The 10,478-nt window shown below is 45.8% G+C and overlaps 1 protein-coding gene across 1 annotated transcript; it reads left to right on the top strand.

Moving 5' to 3' along the window:
- Nucleotides 1-7,739: 7,739 nt before the first annotated feature.
- On the top strand, nt 7,740-10,244 carry KLF2 (Kruppel like factor 2). Its single transcript, XM_030466626.1, has 3 exons — nt 7,740-7,879; nt 8,031-8,925; nt 9,347-10,244. The coding sequence occupies exons 1-3, from the start codon at nt 7,805-7,807 to the stop codon at nt 9,520-9,522; spliced, it is 1,146 nt and encodes a 381-aa protein (XP_030322486.1). The 5' UTR covers nt 7,740-7,804; the 3' UTR covers nt 9,523-10,244.
- The last annotated feature ends 234 nt before the right edge of the window (nt 10,245-10,478 follow it).

Below are 10,478 nucleotides of genomic sequence, written 5' to 3'. Positions count from 1 at the left end.
AGCAAGCAGGAGCCCAGGTTTTGTGTTTGTTTTGTTTTTTTTTTTTTTGGTTGTCTGACTCGAGGCCGGAGTAAAAGTTGCGTTGAAAAATAACTCGGGTTTTCTGCGAGATGAAACTCGAGAAAAAAAAAAAAGAAAAAAAGGGAAGAGGGTGAATCATGCGAGGTCTTGAGCAAGAGGAGAAAGGGCCCCTGAAATGGTTACCACCAGGCCCAGTGTGGCTCCCACCACTTCTGCTCCAGCAGCTTCAATCCCACCCTGTGCCCCCCCCTTGGCCAACTGGAGGAGTTCAATGTGGCAACCACCAGCTGAAGGGATTTGCCACCAGCAATCAGTGTTTTGCAGTCCCTGGGCTTTGGTTTCTCAGCAAGCAGCCTGCTTCTCCTTGCTGAATTCATTTTGCATCAAATTAGGGCCATCTTTTTTATTTTTTTTCCCTTCAAAGGCAGTGATTTTCCTTGCAAATGTGGGATCAAAAAACCCCAGTGATCATTTGGCAAATGAAGGCACCCTTTCCCCTGCTGTAACCTGACACTAACACCCATACTGAACTCCATTCTGAACACTTCTTTGTAGCCCACATTATGCTGTAATTGGCAAAAACACATTCTTCCCAGGCTTGTATTTTTATTGCAAACATTTATTTGGCACTTTATGTGGCGAATGAAAAGAAAATTTCACAACTCATTCTACAAAGTTGCATTGTATGAGGCTGTCCCTTGAAAAGCAATTTATTGCTCAAGAATAGCTGTAACAGCTCAAGGGATTTCAACAGCATTATTTACCTTAAACTACTATTGCTGTATATATCCTATAGAACCAACTATTAATGATTTTGATCAGTATCAACTCTGAGGGCTGGCACTTGATTCCATCCCATGGTCAGCAGTGGCTTTCCTTGAAGGCAGCTCAGATGAACAACTTGGTGTAATTTTCAGGTGCATGCAAAAATAAGCTGCAGTTTTGTTTCTGAACAGAAGGCATTTTTTCCAATGCACTTCTCCTAAGCTCAGATATAGCCAGGAATTGAAACAAATCAATATCCTAAAATGTAGATGTTAATAGCTCAAGGAAAAAAAAAAAAAAATCAAAAATGGTCACAACAATGGACACAAGCATCTGGAAAAAAATCTGTCCCAAAATATCCCACTTTAGGTTTCAATGCTTAATCAGAGCCATATAACTCATTGTGATCATGGAAAAAAAAGTTAAAAAAAAAAAATAAATATATATATATATATATATATACACCATTCTGAGTATTTCAGTGATCTAAGTCTGAGAAGGACTTCAGAGTCCAGGAAGACAAATGAGATCAGCTGCTCTATACATCCAGCCTATCCTGCAAAGATTCCTGTCTTCCTCTGCCTGGCTAATTCACTAAGCTCTGATTCATACTTCCATGTATTCAACCAGAGAAAGTAATTCCAGGCAGCAAGCAATACCAATTAACAGTGTCACAGTTAATGAAATGCTTGCTCCACTATTCCCATTACTCAACTGCAGGACATATGAGTAATAAATAATACAGGTGCAGTACAAAGAAGGGATTTTATAAATGAGAATTAAACTCTGCATGTTCATCCCATGAAGCCAGGCTTTCCACCCTATATGATCTCCCACACTTTCTGTATTTGGTGAAGAAACCTCCACTTACCAGACAAAACCATAACCTAGAAAGATGCTCTGCATGTCAATGAGGGAAGAAACCCAAAGCTTTCCTCACTTCTAAGTGATTCTCAGCTTGTGACTGGTTTTGAGCTTTGTCCAGTCTTCTCCCCCCGTCCTCCCCCAGTTAAAACCTGTGAACTTCAAAGTGACAGAAAAATCTGCTAAGGCAACCAGCTGCATCTGCCCTGCTGACTCAGACTGCAAGAGAGCTCACAAATTAAAAAGAGAGAAAAGTGCCTCTGATGAGTTCTTTGAACACTCTTTCAAACACTTTTTCTCCAACGCTTTTTCCCCCCCCTGCATTAATTAAACCCCAAACACAGCTCTCACTTCTAAAACCCAGTTAACTTTGCATGTCTTACAACATTACTAATTGTCCCAAGTGGACAGGAGAGATAAAGACATCATTTTACTTTCTCTCCTGTCATCTCCAACCAATTATGCACAATCTCTCCTTAAACACAGACCAGGAAAGACATGACCAGTATGAAATTTTCCCATTCCATTCCAGAATTAAAGCAGTTTCATCTTACTGGGCTCCTACCTTTGTGGAGGCTATGAAATGTTTGTAAATAGTAATAATTATTCTTCTGAATGGAAGCACACAGGTACTTTCCAGCCCATGGTCCTCTTATGCCACACCCTCGTTGCCCATTTCTTCACTAGAGATTTGATTCTGTAATCAAAACCATTTGGCAACAGCTGAAATCTGCTCCTCATAATCACTGACTGGTAACCTAAGCAGTTTCAGTGAGACAATGAAACACACTTGCAGAGTTTCTGAAACTGTGGTAGCATTTCACAGTTCTGTAAAAAGAGAGGGGGGGGGGGAAACAAACAAAAAAAAAATCCCTGAAATGTGTTTTTAATTGACAGCTGAAAGGGACATCTGCACTACAACATGTGTGCATTCAACACGCACATCAGTCCAATCTGGCAGCAACACAACTACATACCTAATCAAAGCTGATAATTAAAAAGCTGGCAGGGATTGGTTAGGTTTGAAGAGTCCCCAAATCAAAACCGACAAAAAAACCACTTACAGCTGAACACTGTCATCCTTCACACAGCAAAATGAAGCAACAACACATAATTCCCCGGATTAAATTCATTAAATAAATGATTTTTTGCATGAGTTACTGAACCACGAAGATCTTTCAGTGATGGGAACAGGATTTTCTTACACATTTCTGAGAAGGGCTTTCTTTTTCTGAGCTGACTTATTTATTGAAGTAGACTTGAAGCTGCTTTTCCCTTTGCATTGATGGATTTCTGCCTAGCTAAAACGGGCAGGGGTGGAAAGTGGCAATGCTTGACATTTGCTCATCTTGGTGAGCTGGGTTCAAAAGGCTTTCACTTAACCCAATTAAGATTGCCATCAGGAGGAATGGCAAGGATATAACTGTCCACAATCGTGCTGCAAAAGTGGAAGTGCTAAAAAATATTTCTCTTCTCTGGTTGGGAAAAAAGCCAGATGCTCTATTCAGATCAGACAATAATGATGTTGAAATACTTTCCATTCCAGTAACTAAGGAGGATGTTAAAACAACTGCTGCTCAGCTCTCAAACAATATTAAGTTGCCAGGTCTGGGTAACTTACAAGTGAGTGTTTCAAAAGAACCAGCTAAGGACAAATCCAGATGGTTGATGTTATTGTCAATCGGTTTCAGAACAGCAGGGAAGCCCCAGGTGACTTGAAGAATGCTAATATTATGTCAATATTTTAACAGGGTAAACTGAATGACCCAGATAGGCTTGTCAGCACTATATAAACCTGGGCAAAGGGCTGGAAGGGCTTTATACATAAAAAGGATTAAAAATAAAAGTGGTTTTGTTAATGACACTGGCTTTTAAAGAAGGCAGAAGTGCTGATGTAATGAGCAAATCTCTGTAAGGAATTGCCTCACTCCAGGATGATTTTCACAATGAGAAACCAGAACATGACAAATCAATATGGTGTGCACATGTGGTCCAAACACAGGCTGATACATCTTGAAATCTAATTTCAATTTTAATCAAGCAGGTTTATTAGTTCTTGATCTTATTTTATCATCACTTACCATTCAACGTCGTTAACAATGACCTGGAAGAAAACAGAAACTGTTACTGATAAAGCCCTGGATGACAAAGATCAGGGAAGTGCAAGATCGTTTGAAGAACATTCCAGTTGTTGAAGAACTGTTCTAACTGCTGGGCTATCCAGGCAGAGAAAAACACCACACATGGCTGTACAGACCAGCTGAAGGCCAAACTTCCAGGTGTGATAAGTGCAAGAAACTCTGATTTTTGGCATAGATAAAAAGAGGTTCCTACCTAGGCCAGCAAGTTAAAAGAACTGAGGTAGCAAAATTGCTCTGCTGGAGGTGGCAGATGCTTCTTTTTGGAGTACTTTTGCAGTCTCTGCCCTCCATCTGTGCAGTCCTAAATCGGCTGGATTCCTCCCAGATTTCCCAAATATTTCATGATGCTTCTCAGCCTGGCACCAGGGCCCACCAGCACTCCCACCATCCCCTCCCAGGGCTCTGCTCCACCTTCCAGTCTCACTGCACCCCCCTGTGTTTTGCTGTCATATTTTTTGCAATAAATTAATCTAATTAAAAAGCCTGGAACCAGCACTGAGTACAGATCACACAGGTACCTGGTGTTGGTGCTGAGGAGTGATGTCTCAGCCTCAGATTGTCTGCTGCTCCACTTTTCCAGGGCTCAGACCTCAAGAAAGAGTCAGAAAATAAGCAAATAGTTCAGAGGAGAATCACAAAAACGCTAAAGGAAAAAGTGTCATCCTAAAAACTTAATGAACACCATTAACTTCAGCTTATCAAAGAGGAGGTTCCTCTTTGTCTTGAAGTTCCCTGAATGGGAACCATCTCCAGTCATTAAATGTCTGGTCAAATAGGCTCCTTTATCCAATTAACTCATGCTGATACTTTAATCAGATAAAAGGCCTCGAGGATTAAATCACTCTCTTTAAATTAAGAAATGCCTCTCAAAAAAAAAACCAAAACAAAAAAAACCAAAAAAACACCCAACCTGCATATTTCATTTTATGTGGTTGTTTACATCATTTAATCAACTTCCTTGAGAGCAGACTCCACCAAGTAATAACTCAGAATCTTAAGTTTAAATTAGCAAAAAAAAAAAAAAAAAAAAAAAAAATCGTACAGTCAACAAAACGACTGCAATTTGAGATGCTGGCAGGGAAACCTTGTGATAATTCTTGTCTCATTTAAATATGAAGTGGTTAGTCACAGTGTTACTAGCATTGTGAGTACAGTGGTGCTAAGAGGGCTCATTCCTAGCTCGTTCACCCTGCTATTATTACGTTTGCTCTAGGTGCAGTGAGGACTTTCTGAGAACAATCCCATGAGAAAGGAGCTTTTTATTTGTTTGTTTGAGCTCTGTAATGACTCAGAGTGCTCTAGCAGCCAGGTGACGTGGGTATTCTCACCAGCCCATCCAGCTGCAGTTTGTCACCAAGGGTTCATCACCCAGCCCCAGCTTTGCTTCTTCTAGTATCAAGTGGAATCTTGATCACAGTCCCTTAAAAAGTTTCTCTTGATGTAAAAGCAACAAGAGAGATCAGCAGCAACACCTAGAAAAATCAACTTGGCCCTAGAGAAATGGCTGAGGCTGTGTTTGCTTTGGCTGGAAGACAAATCACACATCATTTAGCTCTCCTCTACCCGCAGCAGATTAACAAATACTTTCTAATCTCACATTCTTCACATTTATACACCAGTGGCATCACTCCTGATCGGTGCTGCCATAACTGAGACCAGTGCCAGAGGCTTGGGTTTAGATATTTAACATAAGTGTTGCATCCAGCTAAAAGCCAGAAAATGTCAGTGCAACGATCCCGGACTAAGTGGAAGGTCATGGCAAAGTTGTACTCAATTTATGCAGAACTAGTGACTCACAACATAAATAAATCCTCATATTTGTCTCACCAGGTTTAGTGCAGCTAGAGCTTGTTAGCTCTGCTCTTTTACTTGCAAACAAAAAGAAAGCAAAAGCAGTGAATTTATTATTTTGGGTGCTTGGCTTTCATTCTCAGTGCCCACTAAACATTTCCTTTATGCAAAAAAAAAAAAAAAGTGAGGTGGCAGAGCCAGTGCTATCAATAAATGTCCTTCCAGTGCCTACTGGAAGTCAGCATCTGACTGCAGCGTCTCAGCGAAACCTACACGTACAGTTGTATATCCTAGAAACAAAATATTTTGTTATAGCTGTTGCTGAAATCACAAGCACATAAACTGACACAGACATTTGGGGCGTGTTATCAAGGGAACATTCACATTCATTCTGAATTCATCAGAGTCTATTTTCTTGGCTGACTCACAGCAGCATATATACGTATTGTACACTTACTAACATTTTATTAGAGGAAAAGAGTTTACATTGAAAGATTACACAAGTGTGACATTACAGAGCCATGAGTCACACATCTTTGTGTACTTCGTTACCATGCATTCAGTGTATTGATTCTGCTCCAGTCACAGGAGTTTGGCTGCTCCTCCTGGCCATCCTGTGAACTTTTCTGAATAAAAAGTATAGAAAGTTAAACAAGAGATACTCATTATTTTAAAACATGTGCAGCTATTGAAAAGATCATTTACTCACCCTGGGTTGCTAAACCCTGCTTGCTTGAGATGGATGCCTACAGCCATAAGCCTGGGATGGGCTGTTGCAAACATGCTCAAAATGCTTCTGAGAAGCAGAGCCCATCAAGGGCCATCACTCCTTCCCCTCATGGGGCACCCAGAGCATAAAAGTGAGAGTTGTTCTGCACTCTTCTGATCTCCAGCTCGCTTAGAAATCCTTTTAGAAGTGACTGCAAAGGAAATACGGAGGAGGTAAGGGGAAAGCATAGCTCTTTCTCTGAACAGGCTCTCAAAGAATCAGTCTGTCCTGTGATAGATCATCGGTTTTCCTCCGTTAGGAACTGCCACTTTTGCTCTTGTGCTCATGGATGACTGCCAAGGAACTGTGACCCTCAAAAACAGGAGTCTAGGGCACGTTATCAAAAATTATTGGAGAATAGCTCCTTCAGACTGGGCATCTGAGCTAGAGGCCAAGGCAAGGGAGAACAGTCTTTCCTTCTGAAAAATTCAGCCCAGGACCATAAATTGGCTCCGGCCAGAGGAGATCACAGAAGCTACTTGCATTATTTCTTTCATAATGTCATAGGGAAACGTTGATTTTGGCAATCTTTGTGCAGCAAATGGAAACTCTGCTAGAGACCAGGACTTTACCATGAAACGTCAGTCTCCAGCGTTTTCCTTGCAGGGACACTGTGCAAGAGTGGCATTAAACACAATTCCATCAGAATGGAGATGGTTCCATGAGACCTGAGGGTGAGGAGGGCATCTGCCTCCCTTGCTCTTACCCCTCCCATGCCCACACTTGTAGCCCAGGGATGAGGCCAGATTGTGGGGCAGCCACCTTGAGGAGTGTGGGGTCAAACCCCACATGGTCTCTTCACATCCCCGGGACAGGGACCCACACCCCAGACAGGTCCCTCATGGTGTTTCTCAACTCATGGTCCCCTCAGCTCATGAAGGTCCCTTGATGTCCCCAGGGCTGGGATCCCCTCTCATCCCTCAGCATCCCCAGGGTGGACAGAGATCCCTCAAGCTCACACGGCTCCTCTCGTGTCAGCGGGGCAGAGACCCCCTCAGTGTCCCCTCAGCTCACAGGTCCCTTGGTGTCCCCTCAGCTCACAGGGGGACAGCGGGGCAGACCCCTCAGCTCACGAGGGTCCCTCGGTATCCTCGGGGCAAGGACCCTCCAGTTTCCCCTCAGTTTTTCCTCAGCGGCCGCAGGCAGAGGCCCGAGGCGGGGGTCTCCGCTCCACACCGCCGAGCCCCGCGCTGAGGAGAAGGCGGGAGGGGGGGGTTGTAGATGGGGGGGGGGGTACCGGGCCCCGCTCCGCTCCGCCCCGCTCGGGCTGGGACCCGCCGCCGCGTCCTTTTATACCGGGGCTAAATTTAGGCTGCGCCCGAGCCGCTGCCTCCCGCCCGCCCCGTCCGGGACGCGTTTCCTCCGCTCCCTGCAATTGGCTTGAGGGCGCCCGCGCCCGCGTTATAAGGTGGGGAGGGCGGCTCGCCGCGCCGTCCGCCGTCCCGCCCGCACCATGGCGCTGACCGACACCATCCTGCCCTCCTTCGCCACCTTCGCCAGCCCCTGCCGCGAGAAAGCCCTCCACGAAGTGAGTCTCGCCCCACGCTTCCCTCCCGCCGCCTCGCTGAGGCCGGCGCGGCTCATCGCACGGGTGGTGCCGCGGCCCCGTTTCTCCCGATCTCCTCCCCACCTCCAACACAACCTCTAACCTTCTCCCTTTTCTTTCTCCCCCCCCCCAGAGGTGGAAGTGCGACCAAGAGGCCAAGACCCCCGCCGGCACCTGGGGTGGCCTCTCCCCGCGCAAAGAGGATGAAGACCTCAACAACGTGCTGGATTTTATCCTTTCCATGGGCAGCGACGGCTACGGCCAGAGCGCAGCCGGTGGGGATTATCCCCCTGCCCAAGGGGAGAACGGCGGCGGCTTTTACCAGACAAACCCGTCCCCGGGATGCTACAGTGCCCTGGAGCAGGGCAGCCCCCCGCCCTACAACGCCGGCATCGTGCCTGAGATGATCCGTTCCGAGATGGACTCCAACTACTGCCCGCCTGGCAACGTCCACGGGCGGTTCTTCGTGACACCCAGCTTCGGGGGCCAACAGTTCGTTGAGAACATTAAGCCCGAGCCTGACATGGACAATTATGGACCGGTCTTGGGTCTGGTGCCCCAGGCTTGCCCGAAGATCAAGCAGGAGGGCAATGCTACCTGCATGATGGCCTATGAGCAGCCCCGGGTGGCCAGTTCCCCCCAGATCCCCGGGGCAGAGACCCCCCCGCTGAGCCCCGACGACCTTATGGTGAATGACTGCCACACGCAGATGATGTGCCCCTCGTCCGTGTCCTTCCAGCAAAGTTACCACCCCCCCTCCGGCTTCCACCACCCGCAGACCCATCTCCAGTACCAGAACACCTCCCAGTTTGGCCTTTTTGAGGACACCCTCCCCTTACAACCCTCTGCTCCCAGAGGCATGCTCACCCCTCCTTCCTCTCCTCTGGAGCTGCTGGACTCCAAACCAAAAAGAGGACGTCGGTCCTGGCCACGGAAGAGGACGGCCACTCACACGTGCACCTACGCAGGCTGTGGGAAGACCTACACCAAGAGTTCTCACCTGAAGGCCCACCTCAGGACACACACAGGTAAATACAGATGGTTGCTTCATCCAGAGGTGCCGATGCATGCCGGTTGCCACTGCTGCCTGTATAACACAGCTTGCAGCTTTAACCCTGTAGTCTCCTAAACTCTAGGAGTATTCATGGTGTAGCTACGACAGGTGGTCCATGTCTATCCCTATGCATATGTGGGTCGAAGCTTTTCTAAGGGCTTCCAACATCCTGTCTCTGGAGGTGTTGAGTGCAGGGATAGATGAGCACAGAAATACAGCCCAGTAAAGCTAGAGCAGCCCCTTCCAGCTTAGAAGCACCCGGATCTTGCAGAAGGGCTTTGGTAGCAAATAAAAGGATCTGCCGAGACCAAACTCGGGCAGGTTGCCACGCGTGTGATGCTGCCTGGAGGTGGGAGTGCCACGCTGAGTCACTCTGTGTCTGCTCTCTCCCACAGGTGAGAAGCCTTACCACTGCAACTGGGAAGGCTGCGGCTGGAAGTTCGCTCGCTCCGACGAACTCACCCGTCACTACCGCAAGCACACCGGCCACCGGCCCTTCCAGTGCCACCTCTGCGACAGGGCCTTCTCCAGGTCAGACCACCTGGCTTTGCACATGAAGAGGCACATGTAGCCCCCCCGAGGGAGGCTCTGACCTGCCCACAGTGGACGTTATTTAACTGCTCAGGTGCAGAGGCGTCGAAAAACTTGTAGCTGGTACTACGTAGGGAGGCACCGCCGCGCCCGCGATGGAAGCCGAGAAGGGTTTGACACAAGGAGCCTTAGCCAGGCATCTCCTGCAGAGAATCTGACCTGACTGTATCAGTGAACCAGGAGAACAGGGGTTATTTATGCAGCTTCTGTGAAGGGTAAACTCCATTAAGACTCCATACAGATTGTATAGAAGAAGCTGTAAATATGTTCTTTTTTTTCCCCCATTCTAACTGCCCCGGTCCTAAGCTTTACAAGACAATGTTTGTATGGAAACTGCCTGAAGTTGACCCTAGAAGAGATTAAATGAATGTTACTATAGCTAACGATGTTATTTTAGGTCCCAGTTGAAGGCATGGCTAAGAGAACACTCCTATTGTTAGACTGTTTGTTTCACAGGTGCAATAATATTCTTGTTTGCCATGATCTACACTAGAAGTACAGGGCTTGATGTCTTGTAAGAAAATAACCTATTTTACTGTAATTTTTTATATATTGTAAATAATTTTATACAATGAGAAATATTGTATATGTAAATAGAAGACAAATGGGTATTTTGCCTATTTCTGTTTTTATAAAAACGTAATTTTTCAATGTTTGAAAACATTTCATCTTTTTAATAAAATGAGTTTTTAATTGCTGTGATTTTTATTCTCCTTCGAGATCTCCCTCTTACTTTTTTCCCTTGATGGCTCGACCAGCCACCACCTATGTTTTAAATTATCAAAAACTGTAAGAAGATGCTTAAAAAACCTGAGCTGTGGATTTTTCTAAAACAGGTAACAGAGTACCTAATTCTTTCTCAGCAGTAAGCAAGGTACAATACAGTGTTTTATCAGAAAATCAAATAGGAAAGGAGATCACATTCAAAATATACTT

Source organism: Calypte anna, chromosome 28 (assembly GCF_003957555.1).
Source record: "Calypte anna isolate BGI_N300 chromosome 28, bCalAnn1_v1.p, whole genome shotgun sequence".
Lineage (NCBI taxonomy): Eukaryota > Metazoa > Chordata > Aves > Apodiformes > Trochilidae > Calypte > Calypte anna.
This window is presented reverse-complemented; position numbering and strand designations above follow the sequence as displayed.

What these genes read in the sequence shown, in the direction of transcription:
- KLF2 (XM_030466626.1), top strand. Translation starts at nt 7,805, where the DNA reads ATGGCGCTGACCGACACCATCCTGCCCTCCTTCGCCACCTTCGCCAGC. An exon ending in GCGAGAAAGCCCTCCACGAA is followed by an intron (nt 7,880 to 8,030) that starts GTGAGTCTCGCC and finishes CCCCCCCCCCAG; the next exon opens with AGGTGGAAGTGCGACCAAGA. An exon ending in CCACCTCAGGACACACACAG is followed by an intron (nt 8,926 to 9,346) that starts GTAAATACAGAT and finishes TCTCTCCCACAG; the next exon opens with GTGAGAAGCCTTACCACTGC.